This window comes from Chiloscyllium punctatum, chromosome 7 (assembly GCF_047496795.1).
Source record: "Chiloscyllium punctatum isolate Juve2018m chromosome 7, sChiPun1.3, whole genome shotgun sequence".
Classification (NCBI taxonomy): domain Eukaryota; kingdom Metazoa; phylum Chordata; class Chondrichthyes; order Orectolobiformes; family Hemiscylliidae; genus Chiloscyllium; species Chiloscyllium punctatum.
Window position 1 is genome coordinate 99,751,785 of NC_092745.1, and position 22,459 is coordinate 99,774,243.

At 42.7% G+C, this 22,459-nt stretch overlaps 1 protein-coding gene across 3 annotated transcripts in view; it reads right to left on the reverse strand.

The window, feature by feature from the left end:
• Nucleotides 1-21,221, reverse strand: part of b4galt2 (UDP-Gal:betaGlcNAc beta 1,4- galactosyltransferase, polypeptide 2) — a 486,872-nt gene extending 465,651 nt beyond the window's left edge. For 2 of the 3 annotated variants that reach the window (XM_072574427.1, XM_072574425.1), the window contains exon 1: nucleotides 20,819-21,221. In XM_072574427.1, the coding sequence (XP_072430528.1) occupies nucleotides 20,819-20,957 (139 nt within the window). In that variant the 5' untranslated portion in view covers nucleotides 20,958-21,221. The remainder of the gene's footprint in view (nucleotides 1-20,818) is intronic. The other variant, XM_072574426.1, reaches the window with a different exon arrangement.
• Nucleotides 21,222-22,459: the final 1,238 nt, after the last annotated feature.

The following is a 22,459-nucleotide window of genomic DNA, read 5'->3' on the forward strand; positions in this document are numbered from 1 at the left end:
CAAAAGGCAAACTGAGCATCAGTAATCGGGTTATTACTGTGCAAGTGCCACTTGATAATGCTGTCAAATGCACTATACATCACTCTGCTAATGATTGAGTGTAGAATGACGCAGCGATAAGTTGCCTGAGGAGATTTGCCCTACTTTTTTTCGGAACAGCACATACCTTGCCATATTTTGGACAGATGCTGATGCTGTAGCTTGGTTAGGGGTAGCTTGGTTCGGGCTGGCTTGACTAGTCCAGCAACATCAGCACTCTACTGTCACTGTTTAGCATGCATGTAATTCACATTGTTGGTTCATCCAAATTGCTACCTCCTTTTAAGTTTGTCTCGTGATGCTCTTGGAACTCCCTGCTGCACTTCTCAGTGAACCAGGATTAATCCCCCACAATGATAAAATGTGACTGCAGATTGTAATTAAATACAATTCTACTGCTAACGGCCCACAGCGACTCACGGATGTCCATTTTTGAGCTGCAAGATCTGTTTAAAGTCAGTCCCATTTTGCAAGGTGATTGTGACACATAACACGATGGATGGTCTGCTCAGTGTGGAGCTGGGCCTTGGTCTCCATTTGTACTGTGCAGTGGTCACTCCTATCCATACGGTCATGGACAGATACATCTGGAACAGGCAAATTGGTGAGCACCAGGTTAAGTATATTCTGGTTCTCACACCACCCGCCACAAACTTAGCCTGGCAAATATGTCTTTCAAAATAGTTCAGTGGCATTACTGGGCCACCCTTGGCAACAGACTTGAAATTCCTCATTTAGAAAACATTCTGAGTCCTTTCTACTCTCACTGCTTCTTCAAACTGGTATTCAAAATGGAGGAGCATGGGTTCATCATCATTGTAGGAAGGAATAGTCATCAGCAAGAGGTCTCCTTACCCTTGTATGACTTGATGCCACAAGACTTCATGGGATCACAGTCAACAATGAGGACTTCAGGGCTAACACCCCTCCAAGTGTCTACCCACTGTGAGATTAGCTCTTGTGGCGTGGTCCTGCCACAGGTTAGGTGATCGGGTCTGCTTGGATCAAAAACAATTGGCTGCAGGGCTTTCTCTGTGCTTAGATCTCTGAGAGTCTATAGAACAGGGTAAATCCACGGATAGTGACGATGATGATTGGGAGGTATGATTCAGTGAATATAACCATGTCAGGTTGTTGCTCAAGTAGATTCTAGTACAACTCCCCCATTGTGACACAAGCCTTTAGTAAGGAGGACTCTGCTGGATTGAACAGGCAAGCTGTTCCTTCGCATTTTCTGTGCTGAGGTGGTCTGGGTGCAGAGTCTGGTTTCACTCTTTTCTGCAGTGGTTTTATGCAACAAATGGACATACTGAGCTTTTCAGAAGGCAGTTAAGTATCAACTACATAGTTATGGGGCTAGAGTCATATTTAAGCCAAACCAAGGAAAGACAGCAGATTTCCTTCCCTGAAGGAGGAATGTGAACCAGGTGGGATTTTACAACAATTGCGCATTTTCATGATCATTGACACTAAGACTACCTATTCAAGGTTTATTAATTGGATTTAAATTCACCCAGTTGCTGTGCTGAATGGGGAACTCATTGGCCTCCAGATTACAAGCAAATGCAAAGTGCTGCATTTCCAAAATAGAGTCATAACAGACTTGAAACGTTAATTCTGTTCTCCCTCAACAGTCGCTGTCATGTCTGCCGAGTTTCTCCTGTAATTTCTATTTCTACATCTGTATTACAATCCATTAATACCAGCATTAATGTTACTATTCCCTAGTTTAAAGAAAAGGTTGTTTGCCTGAAACCTGGGCTATATAATTGGTTCAGGGAAGTACTTGCAAAGTACTGATATTTCTTGGTACTATTTATTTCAAAAGTACAATGATTTACAAATACAAAACCAAGATAGCACAGAAGTAGGCAATTCAACCCAGTCAACTCTGCTGGCCATAGATTACAGCACTTAAAATAAATTTTACCGTCCTGCATTCTCCCCACACCCTTGCATATTGTCTCCTTCTTCCAATTATCTATTTTATAAAAGATGCACTTTCTATCAAAGTTTGTTTATGAAGTGAAATAGCTTGTGGAAACCTGTCAACTTCTAATTATGCCCCATCTCAATGGAAGTAAATCAAAGAATCATACAATACAGAAGAGGCCGTTCAGTCTATATCAATAAAGCTATGCTAAACTTACACCAGTCTCACTTTCCAACACCTGGCCCATTGCCTTGAATGTTCTGACATTTCAAGTGCTCATCCTTGTACTTTTTAAAAGGTTCTGAGGTTTCATGTTTCAACTGCTATCACAGGCAATGCATTCCAGATTCTCTCAACCTTCTGGTGAAAAACCTTTACTTCACATCCCCCCCCTCAACCTCCTACCTTTCACCTTAAAAGGTATGCTCCCATGTTAGTAACTCTTCAAATAAGGGAACTGCTGCTTTCTATCCACCTTGTCCATGTCTCTCATAACCTTCTATATCTCAATCAGGTTCCCTCAGTCTTCTCTGCTCTAAAGAAAACAACTCAAGCTTATCCAGCCTCTCTTCAGAGCTAAAATGCTCCAACCCAGGCAACATCCTGATGAAAACAACACATACTGGAGATCGCAGTGGATCAGACAGCATCCATGGAGAGACAGTAAGCTCTGATGATGAAGAGTCATCTAGACTCAAAATGTTAGCTTGCTCTCTCCCCATGGATGCTGTCTGACCCACTGTGATCTCCAGCATTTGCGGTTTTCAGTACAGATTCCAGCATCTGCAATAATTTGCTCCAACATCCTCAGGAATCTCCTCTGCAGCCCTCCTAATGCTATTATATACTTCCAACAATGCGGTGACCAGAAATGTACTCAATACTCCAACTGTAGCCTAACAAACGTTTTGTAAACCTCTATCCTAACCTCCCTGCTCTTATACTCAACTGATAAAGTCCAGTATGTTTTCTTTTTTATTAAGAAAAAATAGATTTTTAAATATTACAAATACAAAACAATGTAATTCAAAACAGTACAAAAATAGTACAAAACTAAACCCAAATAATAAAAATAAAATTCCCCAACCCACCCTCCTATATAATGTATATAGAGAAGTATAATTTTTTTAAAAAACCTAAACTAGCTAACTAAATAAATACCTAACAAACAAATAAATAGTAATAACTCAGCCCAGCCAAACAAAACACTCATACATTCACAGTTCCTCCTCCCTGGATATTGGACTCATGAAACATAATCGTTATGGCTATATAAAAGCCCTTGTTAGTGTGGCAGATAAATCTGTGTCCAGGTATTTTAAAAAGGGTTGCCACGTCTTGTAAAAATTCTCAGTTTTGTGGTGTACCATATTTGTGAGAAAATCCAGGGGAATATGCTCCTTAACAATCTCCCGCCAACCCGACAGGCCTGGGGGGTTTTCAAACATCCAACCGAGCAAGATATTCTTCCTTGCGCAGAATGTAAGAATATTGAAAGGTTTTGCCTTATGCGAGTCTGCAGGAAATACAATGGGTAGGCCCAAAAGGAGCGAAATAGGATCCTTCTCCACTCCTACACCCAAAATCCTCTCCATTGCACCCACCACAGCGCTCCAGTATGTTTGAAGCCTGTCACAAGACCAAAGACAGTGGATAAGAGTACCCGTACAGACCTTGCACTTGGGACATGCTGAAGATATCCCTGGTTTAAATTTTGACAAACGGTCTGGGGCTAAGTGGACCCTGTGGAGAATCTTCAACTGTAAAGCATGGGTCCTATAGCAAATTGATATCTTCCTTGCATTCTCCCAAATATCCTCCCATGCCTCTGAAGAAACTTCAACATCCAGCTCTCTTTCCCACATCTTGCAGAGTCGATCAGACTCATCTGAGGTGGCACCCCCCCAATTAGTGATATTGAGTACTGACAGAGAGTGTACTCTTAGCCCTTAGTACCCCTCTTTTTATGTCAGATTTGTAGGGACCAGTCAAAAGTGTGGTTTTTTTTGAATAAAATCCCTAACTTGAAATAAACGAAAGAGGTGTCTATTAGGCAACTCATACTTCCGTACTATCTGATCGAAGGACATCATTACATCTCCCCCAAATAAATCACCCATGCAAGATACACCCCTAGCTGCCCAACGTTTAAATCCTGAATCTATCATACCTGGTTGAAAACTCGGCATACCCACTAAAGGTGTAAACAAAGATGTTTTGCCAACATTACCTTCCCTCTGCCGAATTGCCCTCCATGCTTTAACAGTATTGATGACTATTGGGTTATAGCAATATTCCCTAACTGTCCTCACCTTGTCCAAAAACAGCAAACTGGTAAGGGGGCACCTTGCCTGGGAGATTTCGATATCTAGCCATATTGAAAAAGGGTCCCCACAAACCCAATCACTCACGTAGGTCAAAAGCGAGCTTAATTGGTCATTTTTAATGTCCGGAAGGTCTACTCCCCCCAATCTGTGAGGCAACTGCAGTTTGGCTAATTTAATGAGGGGCCGTTTACGGTGCCAGATAAAGGAGCTGAACCAACTGTTCAGTCTCCTGAGTGTTTGCTTATCGAAAATCAGGGGGAGCATCCGTATAGGGTATAGCAAACAAGGGAGAATATTCATCTTAATAAGTGCTATCCGACCCAACCATGAGACTGGAAGTGCCTCCCATCTTTGGAGATCTTGTTTAATTTTTTCAAATAATTTAGTAAAATTGGCTTTGAACAGCCAGTCCAGAACTGGAGTAATGAATATGCTCAAATACACAAAACCCCCCTGTGATACCTAAATGGGAATCTATAGTCACTCTCATAAGCCAACTCTTTCGTAAGACCACCCATAGGCATAGCCTCTGATTTAGCAAAATTAATCTTACACCCTGAAAAAGCGCCAAACGTGTGAATGCACTGTATCAGGTAAGGCACTGAAACTGCTGAATTTGTCAAGAAAATTAGAACATCATCTGCATACAGCGAGACCCCACTTCTGGAGCTGATATATTGAGATCCCCATGATTGAACCGTTGGCAGAGGCCAATCACCAACGTAAAAAGCAATGGTGAAAGGGGACAGCCCTGCCAGCTGCCCCTAGAAATATTAAAATTGCTTGATCGTACCCAGTTGGTAATGACCGCAGCGAGAGGTACACTGTAGAGAACCTTTACCCATCTTATGGGAACTTTGCCCAGACCAAACCGGTCTAGAGTATAGAAAAGGTAGGGCCACTCAACTCGGTCAAATGCCTTCTCTGCATCTAAAGAAATCACCAATCCCTGTATTGACTGCTGTTGGCTTGCTTGAATTACGTTAAGCAGCCTCTTAACATTATTGGAGGATCTGCGACCCTTTATGAAGCCCGTCTGATCCTCTTTAATAATGGAGGGTAACACAGTCTCCAGCCTTAACGCAAGAGCCTTAGAGAGGATCTTAAAGTCCACATTTAAGAGCGAGATGGGCCTGTATGAAGCACAGTCTTCCAGATCCTTCCCTTTTTTAAGGAGAAGTGAAATATTGGCCTCTCTCAGGAGATGGTGGGAGACAAACATGACTGTATGAATCATTAAACATATTCAGCATCGGGCCTGAAGGTATACTTATAAATTCCTTATAGATTTCACTGGGAAGTCCATCAGGACCGGGCGCCTTTCCACTCTGAAGCTGCCTCACAGCTTCCTGCAGTTCTTGCTTTGATAATGGGGCATTGAGAAAGGACTGTTGTTTGGGAGTCACACTCGGGAGCTTCAGATCTCTAAAAAAGGATTCCATTTTGGCCTGCCTCTCCTCACAATTCTCAGACTGATATAACTTAGAGTAGAATTTCTGGAACGCCACATTAATCTTTTTAGAATCACAAGGTAGGTTCCCAGACCCTTCCCTAATTGCTGTAATGGTTTGTGGGGCAATTCTCTTTCTAGCAAGGTATGCTAAGTATTTGCCTGGCTTGTCACCATGCTCGTATAACCTTTGTTTTGCAAAAGCCAGCTCCTTCTTTGCCATCTGCGTGAGCACAGAATTTAGTGCAGACCGCAGTGCCGTAATCCTCTGTAGTTTGGCCAACGAGGGTCTGTCAAAATAGGCCTTCTCAGCTGCCTTCAACCGTGCTTCAAGGAGACGTTGCTGCTCACCCTTCTGCCGCTTCCTACTTGTGGAATATGAAATAACTAACCCTCTGGCATAAGCTTTGGCAGTTTCCCAGAGAACAGAAGAGTTATCAACTGAGCCTATGTTGATGTCTAGGAATGCCCGAAATTCCCTAGAGAAATACTCCACAAACTTGCTGTCCATGAGAGTAAAGGGGTCCATTCACCAGTACCTTGAATCCACTGTAACATCCTTAATTTTAACCATGAGGTACACTGCAGCATGATCAGAGATGGCAATATTACCAATCGTACAGGATGCCACCAGATCCAGGGTTACTGCAGGGGTCAGAAGAAAAATCAATCTTCGTGTGACATCTGTGCGGATTGGAGAAAAACGTGAAATCCCTACCTGTAGGGTGGAGATACCTCCAGACGTCCACCAATCCTAATTCCCTACACAGACCCAATAACTGTTTAGTTTGTGCTAAGGGTATTGAGGGACCTTTAGGCAACCTGTCTACTGTGGGGTCCATGAGGCAGTTAAAAATTCCCTCTATAATGATGTGCTGAGACTTGAGACTTATCAGTTTAGAAAAAGCATCTACCAAGAATTTAAAAGGATGAGCTGGGGGACAATAAACATTTTAAATGCCATATTCTTCCCCATTTATCAAGGCTTTAAGAATTACAAACCTCCCGTATGTGTCTTTAACACATTCCAACAATTTAAATGAGAGATTTTTACTTACCAATATAGCCACTCCCCTACTTCTGATATTAAATGATGAAAAATAAACTCGGTCAAAGCCATTCTGCTGTAATTTCAGATGCTCCTTATCATCCAAATGTGTCTCCTGTAACAAAGTAATATCCACCTTCTCCTTTCTAAGACTCAAGAGTACCTTCTTCCTCTTAATTGGTGAGTGACTTCCCTTGATATTCCAGGTACATCATTTAATCAAATCATTAGTCATAATCTTCTGCAATTGCATTTAAATTCCAGAGAGGAGGAACCCGAACCACAAATTGCTGAGCCTTAGTGTCGCATGGTCCACCAAATATAAAAACTACATAAACTAAAACCACTACATTTAACAAACATACAAAATTATTAAAAATAAAAAACAACAAAAACCAGAGCCAATAGTGCTGAGTAGGGGAACTCACCCCCTGCCCGGAGAGGACAACTACCCATTCCGAACTGCCAATAAATAGGCATCTAACCATCTCAACCACCTTCACTTCTCCCAGCTAGAGCCGCATTGCAAGCACAAGCTAAAAAGAATAAACACCCCATAGAATATCAATATGAATAAAAAAAAATCTTTTATATAAAAAAAAGGAATAAATACCCCACCCATCCTTTGGTATGTCCTAACTTAGAAATTTAAAATGTACATCTTAACCACCGCCAGATATAGCTTGAACCAAATTATTATCAATAGAGGGAAAATAAAGGGGAAAAACAAAGCTCCAATCGGATTTCCTCCATTTCTTTTACAGAATGATAAACACATACCCAAGCAACAATATTTATTCATACTACAATTGTTTAAATTAGGTTCGTTTGTCCACAAAGTCTCTTGCCTTCTCCAATGTGTCAAAGAGATGCATGGATCCATCTAAGATGATCCGAAGCACTGCCGGATACCTCAGGGAGTACTGAATCCCAAGCTCCTTCAATCTTCTCTTGACACCATCATATGATTATCGTTTCTGGATCACTGCCATTGAATAGTCCTGAAAAAACATGATCTTAGACCCCTCGTAAATTAGGGCCTTTGAATCCTTCCCCTGGAGTCTGGAAGCCTCCATGACTCTCTCCTTATCCCAGTAATGATGGAACCACACTAGGAAAGGACGAGGGCATTGACCCAGACCCGACCTCCGTGCTGCGACCCGGTGAGCCCTCTCTATCTTCAATCCTCTCATGCCAGCCTCCAAGTCAAGGAATTTCAGAAGCCAATCTTCAACAAATTCTGCAGGCCACTCACCTTCCTTACCCTCAGGCAGACCAATGATCCGAATGTTTTTTCTCCTGCCCCTGTTTTCAAGATCATCCACTTGGTCACGCAAATTACGAACCTGCATCTTCAGGGCTTGGATCTCATCCTTAAATGAACTGGCATCAGCTTCCACCACTGTGACCCTGTGCTCCACCTCATCCGTCCTCTTCTCCAGGTCTCCCAGCTGCTTCTCATGCTTCTGCAGTATGAGAGAGACTGGAGCCAGCTTCTCTTCAATCTGTTTCCCCAATGTCTCGCGAGATTTCGAGAGCTGATTCACCAGGTCCTGGAGAGTAATCGGCTCCGAGGCTGAGCTGCAGACCAGGCCTCAGATGCTCCTCCTCCCCTTTTAGGCATTTCTGGACAGCTGAAAATACAGGTAAGTCAATTTTTAAATGTGTCTTGGGGCTCCACAATCTTTTCAATGCCCCAAGAAATCCTGATGACCTGGGTTGGGTGGGTTAATGGACCGTCCTGCTCCTGCTGCGATGCGAAGCTCTGCAGTGTGATCTTCTCAGATCGCCGCCATCTTAAATCCCCCAATATGTGTTCTTAAGTCGCTTATTAACCTGCCCTGCTACCTTCAGGGATATATGGTCAAACACCTTAGAATCCCTCCTAAGTGTTTTGTAATATTCCGCCATTCATCGAGTACTTCCTTGTTTTGTTTGTTCTTCTGTAGAGTATAACTTCATTCTTATCAAGGTTAAATTCCATCTGCCACTGATCTGTCCACCTAATCAACATGTCTATATTCTCCTGTAACCAAAGACCTTCTTTCTCACTCTGTCAACTACCCGATCAATCTTTCTGTCATCCGCAAAATTACTTATCATCCCTTCCGCTCCCCCACATCCTCATCTATATCACAAACAATAAAGGACCCAGCACTGATCCCTGTGGTAAGCCACTGGCCTCCAGTGGCCTTCTACCACCACTCACCCGATGTGTCCTCCTCTATATTGGGGAGACAGGCCGCCTACTTGCGGAACATTTCAGAGAACACCTCTGGGACACCCGGACCAACCAGCCCAACACTTCAACTCCCCCTCCCACTCCACCAAGGACATGCAGGTCCTTGGACTCCACCATCGCCAGACCATGGCAACACGACGGTTGGAGGAAGAGTGCCTCATCTTCCGCCTGGGAACCCTCCAACCACAAGGGATGAACTCAGATTTCTCCAGTTTCCTCATTTCCCCTGCCCCCACCTTGTCTCAGTCAAATCCCTCGAACTCAGCACCGTCTTCCTAACCTGCAATCTTCATCTTGACCTCTCCGCCCCCACCCCACTCCGGCCTATCACCCTCACCTTGACCTCCCTCCACCTATCGCATTCACAACGCCCCTCCCCCAAGTCCCTCCTCCCTACCTTTTATCTTAGCCTGCTGGACACACTTTCCTCATTCCTGAAGAAGGGCTGATGCCCGAAACGTTGATTCTCCTGTTCCTTGGATGCTGCCTGACCTGCTGCGCTTTTCTAGCAACACATTTTCAGCTACATACCACTAAACCAATTTTGGATCTAACTTGTCAAGTTATCCTGGAACCCATGAACCTTCCTGATCACTCTCCCACGTGGGATATTGTCAAAAGCTTGCTGAGATCCATATTAGCCACACCAACTGCACTACCTCATCTGCATACCTGACCACCCCTTCGAAGAATCCAACCAAATTTGTTAGGTATAACCTTCCTCTGAAGCTATGCTGATTATCCTTGATGAAACCTTGCCTTTCTAGGTGGAGATTAGTTTTCCCTTCCAAAATTTTCTCCAATAGTTTCCATATCACTGATGTCAGTCTCAATGGTGCATAATTCCCTGGCTTATCTCTACCACCTTTCTTGAAAAGTGGAACCACATTAGCTGTCCACCTGTCCTCTGGCACCTCCGGTTGCCAAAGGGGTGGTGAAAGTTTGCATTAGAGCTGCAAACTTTAGAGCTCTCTCATCCCCCACAGCAGTCTGGGGTAAAATTCATCTGGACTTGGAGTTTAGCTCATATTTAAGCTTGCCAAAACTTCTAATACTCACTCACTCCCTATGTAAAACTGCTCAAGAACCTCTTGGTCCCTCGAGACAAATTCCGTTCCTTTATCTTCCAGCTTCCAAGCGAAGACAGATGTGAAGTACTCAATTAACATTCTACCAATATCCTATGTTCCATGCACAGATTATACTCTTAGGCCCTAATGTGCCAATTATTTCCTAGTTATCCTCGTATCTGTTATACCTATAGAATACCTCCCCAAACATACCTGCAATGTTTACTCATGCCCCTCTTGGTTTTAATTGCTTTCTTAAAGTTTCCTTCTGCACTTTCTATACCCCACTCTGTTGATTTCCTCCCTTTTTAACCTGTTAAAAGCCTTTCCTTTCTATCTATCCTGTCCAGAATATTTCTAGACCTTCAGAGTTCTCTGGGCTTGTTGCTCCTACATTTCACCTAAGATGAAATGTTTTGGGCCTGTACTATCCCAGATCCCTTTTTGAATGCCCATCCACACACCACCCCCCTCGCCCCAAACTTCTGTTGCTGATTTACTCACAAGCAGTTGTTCCCAGTTTACTTTGGGCAGTTCCTGCCTTATTTTAATAAAACCTACCTGCCCCCAATCTAAAATCCTTTTTGCAGATTGTTAAAGTTTGCTATGAAAATGGAAAGAGGCAAACAGTGTTGAGGCTGCTATCATAAAAGCGCTCTCCCACTGAAGAACTCAGGCTGTCCAGTCTGATCTTCAATTTAATCATTACTACTTTACGACAATTCAGAGTACTTTCAATAATATTCTTGCATTCACCATTTACTGACATTCCCAATGTGCCCATCAGCAGAAGGAAGAGTACGTCCCTTATTCTGAGGCAAGATGCAATATTCTTTGATTTTCCCCTCAAAAAAATAAAGGAGACTGAATCTAGGTTTTTATTTCAAGCAGATGAAGAATTTATATCAGTGTATTACAACATCTTTTAATCTTGTGAATACCTAACAAGAAAACATAACACATTAGAAAGGCAACAGCTATTGCCCAAGAGCCAACATGTGGAAACAGCAGCAGCTGTCATTGAACCTGTTGGTTAGAAGAAAAATGATTGTCTATCCCATACATTATGGCAACAGTAGCAAGTATTTGATGAAAATGGAAGATTGCTCATCTGCTTCCTTGTAATAGCTTGTTGTATTATGGATGGTATATAATTGCAAATAGCTGTTGTTGAAATCACTTCTTGTAAGCCACCTCTTTGTGAGAATACGTAGTTAAATCTTATGATTTTTGGCTAAGTGTGCTGCATTGATCTTTTTGGAGGATTGTTCACCACGAAGCCTCATAAGTTTTGTCACCATATCTTATTAAGCTCACCTCATTAACTAATTACCTTGCCTCTATGTTATCCATCATGTCAGATTCCATCCTAATCTTACCAGGCACTGTAACCAGAACAACGTGCCTCCCAGCAGATATCTGCCAAAGTAAGGACAACCCTTCTATCTGCGCCCTTCTGAAAAGTCTCTGTACACCAGGTCCACATTTGGCAATCTGGTGCTATTCATCAAAGCAATGTAATAGCACAGCAGCCACAAAGTGATACCCTTCATGGCACACAGCAGACATTCCCACACAAATACAACCTCATTCTCTCATCCGAGTCACTGTTTGTCCACGAGGTAACACAGTCCTTTGCTATATCCAGTCTAAACACACTCTCCAGATCACAATTACACACCCACAGCTTGTCATTGACCAGTGAGGGACTATCACATACAAGCAGACAATTCCAAACATGAGCTTTTATTTACAGCCAGTAACAGTGAACACAAGCGAGATGAGTAGAGGCTACAGTTTTCCTCACAATGCAACCCAAATACTGGCATGAGACCAAACGACTATTCCACTACAGTCTGCTGCACCCAGTTCTCATCTACTGGAATCAGGAGTCAGCCATGTTCTGTCTGAATTTGACCTGCACAGTTGAACACTGTCATGCAAAAGGACAATGTCATTCTCCTCAGTGTCCTACTGACCCTACAAGGCTCCACTTGTGACCTCCTCAAATGATCAACACACAGAACCCCAGATCTGAATTCTGAAAAACTTAAAGAGATCCCTGACCCCTGTTGACGCAGCTCTCCAACTGATGATATGCGACTCCCCTGACTGCTGGTGCTGACCCTATGGGACAGACCATTGCACATTCCCTGGGATGTAGTCAGACAAATCCCCTGACCCTGAATGCTCCAGGCAGATGTCTGACCACAACTAAGCACATGGACTGTGCTACCAACAGACTGTACCACAAATATCCCCCATTCACCCAACTGCGGTCTGAGGGCCAGCCTCCACCCAGTTTTTGCCCAAAATGCCAATTTTCCTGCTCCTCGGATACTGCCTGACCTGCTGTGTTTTTCCAGCACCACTCTAATCTTAATTCTGATCTCCAGCATCTGCAGTCCTCACTTTCACCCAGTTTCTGACAGGACCATTTGGTTGAGTACACATGCAGTTTGTTTTCCACGTAGGCAGTTGGCATATGCTGCAGGTGTTTAATTGACTTCTCAGTGTGCCATTCAATGACAAACATCATTGCACCCACCACAAAAATATGACAAGCAGCTTGTCTGTGCGTCTGCACAAAACAAAAGCACATCTATATGGCGGCACTGATAGCTTTTACCTCTGGTTCAAGTGAAATGCATTAACAATCATGGCACATCAAGGTCGTAGATAGATGTCAAGTGAGCAGGGCTGAGGGGGAGCCTGGTCCAACCTGTAATCTGGGTGTCTCTCCCTGTGTGCTATACATCCTTACAGCAGCCTTTCACTGCCAGTTGGCGGTGCACCACTTGGTGCATGTACGTTCTTCCTAAGTGACAGGTGGATCAGAGAGATGCAAAGATGGTATTAAAGGTTGCCAAATGTTGAATGCCAAACTCCATGGACGGAAGCTTGATGCCTGTGGATTGGGCCCGGAGATGTTGTTTGGTGCTGAGAAACCTGGAGGCTAGTCTAAAGTTGCTAAGTACCCGCTCTGATTTCCATATCAAGATTTCTTGACATCTAGCTTGCTCAGCACAAGAGCATGATAAGAAACCGAATGTTAATGAGGTAAGTTGTAGCATTAATAAATAATGAGTTTCGCAAACTATATTCCACATTAACTGGCATCTCATCACTGCTTTGAGACAAATTTGCTTTGCCATTTGGCAGATGTATAAATGATGCAGTACGTTGCTCCCAATATTGGGATAGGCTTCATGAGATTTCTCACATGATGCTGCAACAAATCTCATCACAGCCCACGTCTCTCAGGCCCTATAAAACTCTATCCAATACCTCGCCATGACTCAGTGGCAGATTTTATTTGATTGTACACCTATACAATGCCTTTGAAAAAATTACCATATTTAAAGGGGTTATAAAATGAAAATTTTGTACACAATATAGAAAAATTTAATCCTATTACCCTTTTAGTTCCCTGTCACTCATCAAAAGAACAATAATAATGGAAACAGCAACACCGCAACATGTAAATTTCTCGTCATCAATAACCAGCAAAGCAATAAAAAGGTGAAGTTCTCCAGATCTCAACATTTCCTTGACCTAGGTAGGATTACAAAGGCTGAATACCACAGGAGAAACTAGACTTACTGCCTTTTAACAGCAAGGCAGCACTGAACCAAGTACGGCACTATAAAGCCCAAATGAAAACTACTGTCAATCAAGCAAATCCTCCAAAGGCTTGATTCATGCCTAGCACAAAGGAAGACCCTTGTGATTGGCAGAGACAAGTCAACACAAGCCCAAGAAAATGCTCAAAATCACTTGAAACAGGGTCCAGCTACTTCACTGACCTTACATCTGTTAAAATCAGAAATAGGGTTGCTTGCTGATGATCCAGTGGTAATCAGTTTTATTCACCACTCATCAGAGCTAGCACACAGCAGGACCTCGATAACATCTTCTATTTGGGAAAATAAATGAAAAGCTCATGCTACATAAATGGTAAGTAATGCAAGCCAGTTATCACCCTGTCCCTGACTATCTCTGACACCTATGTACTCTGCTCACTATCCACTCCATTGATTACCAGCACTCTATGTCCTCCAGTTTGCAGGAAGCTCTACTGCATTTTATCAAGATTACTATGAGAGCACATCATTTCACGTGACTTATAGCACGAAAACAGAACAGAAACTGCAATGGTCTGTGAACACCCTCACCTCCAAATTCCCATTCAAGTCATGCAACACACTGGATGAGTAATATATCACTGCTCCTTTATTGTTTTTGGATCAACCTCCTACGTCACACCATTGTAAGAGCACCAAAAACATCAGGTGTACTCTGATTTGAGTCTACCAGTATTGGACAATAATTGCACCATTCCTAACTCCACAGCCTATAAATATTTCTAATGTAGTTGTCACTTTAATTAAATATAATGTAGTGACAAAAATCTTTCAAAACATTTTTGAGCTTAACAGCTTTTATACATTGATAACCACAAGCATTGACTTATATTAATAGAAATATATTAATTATGGGGACTATCTAATGTGGTGGTTAGGGTACAATACTTCAAATTGACCAACACTATTTTAAATCCATTTTCCTGGGCTCAACCTGACAAGGAATTTGGGGCCTGTTTCCTCTAGTAGTAGAAGATCCAATTCAAGTCTTGAAGTGCTAAAGAGTTTCCCTCAAAACATGCTAGAGTTCAAAATACTCAGAAGAATAATAATCTGTATCTGTTCCATTTAAACAAAACCCTCTCAATGATCATACGACAAGGTCATATGAAAACAGGAACATCAGTATGTAATTTGGCCTATCTGCCTGTTCCACTACTGAAGAGGCGAATAAGATTATGGCCAATGTGATTTTTGCCTTAACTCCACCTTCCTGCCTACCCCCATAATCCTCAAATGTTCCTTTTCTATCAAAAATCTGTGAAACTCAGTTCTTCTACATATTCAATGACCCAGGCTCCACTGTTTGCTGGTGAAGAGAATTCCAGCAGGCTAAAGACCCTCAGAAGAAATTCTCCCTCATTTCCATCTTAAAAGAGAGACCTTTTATTTTTAAGCCATTTAACCTAGTTCTAGAATCCTCTGCACAGTGTAACATTATCTCAACATCTACAACATCAAGATGCCTTGGAGTCAAAAATGGTTTAATAAGATCACTTCTCATTCATCTATACTCCTGAGGAGAGGCTCAACCTACCCATAAAAACCCTTGACCATATTCCCCATACTCTCTGAAAGCACACTAACTCCAATATCCTCAACCTTCTTGGAGGAGAGGAAACACAAGATTTTGTAGAGATAAACGAGATTTTGACAGGTTTAAATAAGGTAGAGAAAGAGAAAGCCGTTTCCATTAGCTAATGACACAAGAACAAAATGTCACAGATTTAAAAGTTTTGGACAAGAAGTCGAAGGGGAGGGATCAGAAGAAGAGCTTTTCTTTACACAACAATGGGACCATCCTGGAATTTACCATCTGCAAGACTGGCAACAATGCAGCAAAGATGCAGCGCTCTGAAACCTAGAACCTTCAAATAAACCTGTTGCACTATAACCGGATGTTGTGTGATTTGTAACTTTCTCCACCCCAGTCCACCACCAGCACTTCCACATCATGACTAACAATGGAATAGTCAAGGATTTCAAATGAAATTGGATGGATACTGGAGATCAGGGCTAAAAAGATAAAGCTTAGGAACAGGCCATAGTGGACTGCTCTCCAGTGAACTAGCAATGGGTTCAATCACCGTGGTGACCTGTGTGCTGTATTAACCTCATGGCCTTGTTGAAACTCCCATCCCAGTGTCCAAGATGCCAGACTCCCTCTACAGCAAATCTTGATTCTCGGACTTTTCTCAGTGTTATTATAAATGTTCTGTTGGGAATACACAAAGGACAATGCTCCTTGTCCCCCCAGATCTTGAGTTTCTAGCTTGGACTGTAGCTTAACCATGGGGACTAATCTCAGAACTGTCAGATACTACAGCACCGTACATGCTGACAAGTCAGTGGTTGTGATAACACTAGCAACCATGTTATAAAGCTCAACTTAGTACAAACAACATAGTAGATCTGCCCAACTCAAATAATACTGGCAAAGTCAAAAAGTTACCAGTACATAAATAATGTGGCAGCAGTCACAAAATGTACACAAAACAACAGACCAGTACATTTGAAGGTGATATTCAAATATTAGAAATTCTGGGTAAAACTACCCGACTTTCTTCTGCTTTATCCCTACTTGATTAAACCCACGGATGTCTTTCTGTCCATCCAGCTAATTCTGAACATAATGATAAATTAAACAAAGAAATGCAGGTATTGGAAATCTCAATCAAAAACTGAAATTGCTGGAGAAACTCAGCAGCTCTGGCAGCATCTGTGGAAACTAAGCTGAGTTAACATTTTGGGACCAATGATTTTCTTTAGGGCGGCACGGTGGCACAGTGGTTAGCACTGCTGCCTCACAGCGCCAGAGACCTGGGTTCAATTCCCGCCTCAGGTGACTGACTGTGTGGAGTTTGCACATTCTCCCCGTGTCTGCGTGGGTTTCCTCCGGGTGCTCCGGTTTCCTCCCACAGTCCAAAGATGTGCAGGTTAGGTGAATTGGCCATGCTAAATTGCCCGTAGTGTTAGGTAAGGGGTAGATGTAGAGGTATGGGTGGGTTGCGCTTCGGCGGGGCAGTGTGGACTTGTTGGGCCAAAGGGCCTGTTTCCACACTGTAAGTAATCTAATCTTATCTAAATAAAAACTGTTCTGAAGAGTTGCCTCTGGATCCGAAACATTAATGCTGCTTATTTTCCACAGATGCTGTCAGATCTACTGAGTTTCTCCAGCAATTTCTCATTCTGAACCTACTCTGTGATGCCCACATTTCAAAGGATGTTACTCTTATCCATTTTCTATGGAGTCCAATTCTCACGTCCATGGAGAGTTGCAATACCCTACACTGGTGACTGGGCTAGATGCTCGCTGTGCTTTGTGTTGAAGCTTTATAACTTCAAGAGTTGAAGTTCAGGAATCAAAATGGGTTGCTAAGTACAATTGAAGAGAGAAAAACAGTCAAGTACAGGCATTTGAAGCAAACACCTGACAGCTTTCTACTGTCAATGACTGAAGGAGAAATTCAGAGTATAAACAAAAGGAAGAAAAATTGAACAGCTGGAAAACATTAAGACACTGACTGAGGGAGGTTTGAAGAAAATCAGAGAATATGCCATTGACCCCAATGTGGTGAAAACAAGCAAACTTTTACTTCCTGTCTTAAGTTCTTCTCTCTCAAAAGGAATTGAAAGGTGCGCGGAAGTATTGTTGGAATTGCATGCTATTGTTTTCTGTTGCACTTCATTTAAAACAGGTTTGTTATATTCTTTAGTCAAAAATTGCTTTGTTAATTAGAACTATGACTTCAGTTATCTCATGTGTCCAATTAAGGACCTTCTGATAGTTGGTCTTTTCTTAAACTTTGTAAGGCAATTATAATGGTTGGGTGGATTGAAGCTGATTACTTATAACAGTGACTTTATTGTGGGAAAGATAAGCTACACACCGAATTAAATGGGTACTCCCTCTCCTAGGAGAAAGTGAGGACTGCAGATGCTGGAGATCAGAGCTGAAATTGTGTTGCTGGAAAAGCGTAGCAGGTCAGGCAGCATCCAAGGAACAGGAGAATCAACGTTTCGGGCATAAGCCCTTCTTCAGGAATGAGGAAAGTGTGTCCAGCAGGCTAAGATAAAAGGTAGGGAGGAGGGACTTGGGGAAGGGGCGTTGGAAATGCGATAGGTGGAAGGAGGTCAAGGTGAGGGTGATAGGCCAGAGTGGTGTGGGGGCGGAGAGTTCAGGAAGAAGATTGCAGGTTAGGAAGGCGGTGCTGAGTTCGAGGGATTTGATTGAGATGAGGTGGGGGGAGGGGAAATGAGGAAACATTTACTATAAACTGACCGACTCCCACAGCTACCTAGACTACATCTCCTCCCACCCTGCCCCCTGTAAAAGTACCATCCCATATTCCCAATTCCTTCGTCTCCGCCGCATCTGTTCCCAGGAGGACCAGTTCCAATACCGTACAACCCAGATGGCCTCCTTCTTCAAAGACCGCAATTTCCCCCCCAGACGTGGTCGACGATGCCCTCCACCGCATCTCCTCCACTTCCCGCTCCTCCGCCCTTGAGCCCCGCCCCTCCAACCGCCACCAGGACAGAACCCCACTGGTCCTCACCTACCACCCCACCAACCTCCATATACAGTGTATCATCCGCTGTCATTTCCGCCACCTCCAAACGGACCCCACCACCAGGGATATATTTCCCTCCCCTCCCCTATCAGCATTCCGAAAAAACCACTCCCTCCGTGACTCTCTCGTCAGGTCCATAACCCCCACCAACCCAACCTCCACTCCCGGCACCTTCCCCTGCAACCGCAAGAAATGCAAAACTTGCACCCACACCTCCCCCCTCACTTCCCTCCAAGGCCCCAAGGGATACTTCTATATCTGCCACAAATTCACCTGCACCTCCACACAAACCATTTACTGCATCCGCTGCACCCGATGTGGCCTCCTCTATATTGGGGAGACAGGCCACCTACTTGCGGAACATTTCAGAGAACACCTCTGGGACACCCGGACCAACCAACCCAACCACCCCGTGGCTCAACACTTCAACTCCCCCTCCCACTCCACCAAAGACATGCAGGTCCTTGGACTCCTCCATCGCCAGACCATAGCAACACGACGGCTGGAGGAAGAGCGCCTCATCTTCCGCCTAGGAACCCTCCAACCACAAGGGATGAACTCAGATTTCTCCAGTTTCCTCATTTCCCCTCCCCCCACCTTGTCTCAGTCAAATCCCTCGAACTCAGCACCGTCTTCCTAACCTGCAATCTTCTTCCTGACCTCTCCGCCCCCACCCCACTCTGGCCTATCACCCTCACTTTGACCTCCTTCCACCTATCGCATTTGCAACGCCCCTCCCCCAAGTCCCTCCTCCCTACCTTTTATCTTAGCCTGCTGGACACACTTTCCTCATTCCTGAAGAAGGGCTTATGCCCAAAACGTTGATTCTCCTGTTCCTTGGATGCTGCCTGACCTACTCCCTCTCCTAGGATCAACAAGCCTTCAATTAAGCAGTTTGTTGTGTTCAACGAAGCTACTATCAAAGAGTCTGAGATTGCAGTTAATGGAGGACACCACTACACTTGATCTTTTTCTCCCTGAGTTCCAGAACTAACTTGAAAACCTGTGTAAAGAATAAGTTGTACACTGCTAAATTGGTGGTGAGAACTGCAGATTGAGAAATAAGAATGAAAATAGAGATGAACTCCAGAAAGCACTGAGTTACCATCCAGATCATTCACCTCTCAAAGAAAAGGAGAGCTTTAAAAACCTAGCTGTTTAATGCGAGACCTCCAAGACCATTATAATGCTTTGAGACAATTTTCTTATCGCGGCATTTTTTAAAGCACTATTTTATCTCAGTAGCGCAGCTTCACATGGGACAACACAACTGCTCGATATATGTATCACAGATCTCACTAAAAGTAAATAAACCACAGCAAAAACAAAGAAACTCATGCCCCATCAGTTCTCAGGCTAACCATTAGATGGTGTAGCACATCAGAGTTAGGGTGAATGAGGTGGCAGGGTAGCAAGAGAACAAAATAACACCAACCACTCGGACTCACTTGAACGGGACTGAAATGGCTCTAACAAAGACTCACAACTGTTGAGAGATTTGTGACTTATCCAAGTGTGCAAGCTGGGGAAGGAAAGAAGGAAAACTATTTTGTCATTTACCTTCCCTTTCTCTCCCCCTTGCCCCATTACTCTTCTTAAACCTGAAAAGCATCACGTATACTTTCCACCTCTAACATGACAAAAGGAAAGATTTAATAGTTGCTATGGAAGCCAACGTGGCGACTGAGTTAATAAGTAAAAACAAAACACTGGCTCGCGGCACAAGTCTGCAAATTAATGTAACGCCAGCACAGGCATTTGACATGGTCTGATAAATTTATCAATGAGAATTTTGAAATAGTATACATTATCAGTACGTCATGCAAATGCAGAATGCATCCAAGATCAACTGAAACCGAAGATGTAAGTAGAACTTGGAGCTAAAGGCAACAAATTAAATAAATCAATTTGCATCCTTAAGCATACATGACATACTTTACAGACAAAAACGTAAGGAGGGCAGCCAATGATACTTTTCATTTTAAAACGCTACAAGGTAAAATAATATATTTTAAATGTGAGAAATATAGAGAAAATGTTGTAAAAAAATTGATGTCTAACATACTAGGAAATGATTGGACCACGGATGTGGAGCTTAACATTAATTGTACTGGTGCAAATCATAATCAGAAATAATAAAATTGGCCACAGCAAATTAACTGAAATGGATAGAGTATTGCAAAAACATAAATAAAATAGTTAATTGATTGCAACAATTTTTGCAGCCTAAAAACAGATGAACAAATACACCACTGAATCGGAACTGACACCTGAAGCCGACTTGATGGAAATTGAGCAGCGTTTAACAGGATCAATGCTGTCTAAATAGTATGGCGAGAGAACCCGGTATTAACTCGTCAGGTCCTTAGAAATCCGAGAACCGGGGAGGAAGAAAGGAATCCTAAAGGCTTTCATTAATTTTAAATAAATTAAATAAATCGCATCTGCGTATATTTCTGGACTAACACACATCTTAAAATATTAAACTCACCTGTTTTCCCACTGCAAAATGTAGCACCGATACATCTCCTACTAGGAATAAATCTTTGTTTGTCTTTACCTCTCCGTTGATCAAAACGAGCGAGATAGAAATTGCAGCGTGCAAAAAAAAATTCACCCAATGCAATCATCCGCCGCTAGAAAAGGCACTCAAAGAAACAAGACATTTAGAAATGAGAGGGGGAGGGGACAATATGGACAAAAGCCTGAAAATAAAATCTTACACATTCTGTATTAAAAAGAGAAAATCTTTGTAATAATCCCCTACATGCTGCGGCCGAGCAAAGGGACCACAAAGAACTGTCCAGCGGGAGGAGGACAGATTGTATCAATGCGGAGTAGAAACCTGGCTTCACTCCCAGCGGTTGTTACAATGTTACCATTTGCCTTGGAACCGCTACATAACTATTCTAAAAAAAAGGTACGGAATCCTGCAAGGATCAAATTCAAATCTGCCACCAGGGGGTGCAATGTGTGAAGGGGTTGAGGAAGAAAGATTGATTCCATTTAACCCTTTGTCTACTCTGGTTCAGCTTCACCTGCTTGTGAATTCTTTCAATAGGAGTGAAAGTAAGCACAAGCACGGTAAGTAAATCCTAAAAAATAAATAACAGAAGTTTTTTTTAGTGCCTTGTAAAGACAAGGACTTAGAAAGATATTTTGCAGAATTGTTGAAATTATGTTATTTGCATTAAAAGTGTTATGTAATGCATTTAACGTAATAAAACATCTCAAGATGTTTAAAATGATCAGTATACAACATTGAGCATCATAAGAAGGCATGAGGGCAGATGATCAAAAGCTAGGTCAACCTACTGTACATTTATATGGTAGAATATTTGGACATGTGTAGTATGCAATGATGCAATAAATGTAGACCTGTGAACTGACTTTCCCTTGTGTTGGTCTTCTTAATTTCTGCCAAGTAATATTCCACAAACTGGACAAGGAAGATGAACATGTTATATCAGCATGTCCAGGATCAGCTGAGCAGCTTTAAAATTTCAAATAAGTGCAGGCATGTCCCTCCACAAATCTGGGAAATCTCTGCTCCATCATGGACCAAAGGAGAGATGCCATGCTTAGACAGCGCTCTCACTAAAGTGAGGCAATTGTTCCAGTGCTTTAGAGATAGCAGTAGAAGCCAACCCAGACCAGAGAAGGAAAGATTCCTTAAACACTACAGAATCCTTCAGCAAACAGTATCATCTCCACGACTACATGAGTTGCTGAAGAAAATGTGAAATAGGAATGGTCCAATGCAAAACGAGATGTTTATATTAAAAACCAAAAGAAATGTAGATGTGTAAATCAGAAACAAGAACAGAAATTACCAGAAAAGCTCAACAGATCTGGCAGCATTTGTGAAGAGAAATCAGAGTTAACACTTCAGGTCCAGTGACCATTCCTCTATGTTGCTTGGAAGAGAAACCTCAGCAGTGATGCATTCCTTGTTTATTATAACCAAAATCGTTGCCTGAGGTCAGCACATAATGCTTTAAAACAGTGATTTCAAGTTTTGTTCCTGGACTTAACTCCACTTTAATGCCTCTGATTTTGTGTAAGATCAATGGTGAGAAGGATAGTCTGAGCTGCTGGGCAGGCATGGTGTTTTTGCTCATAACCAGCAGTG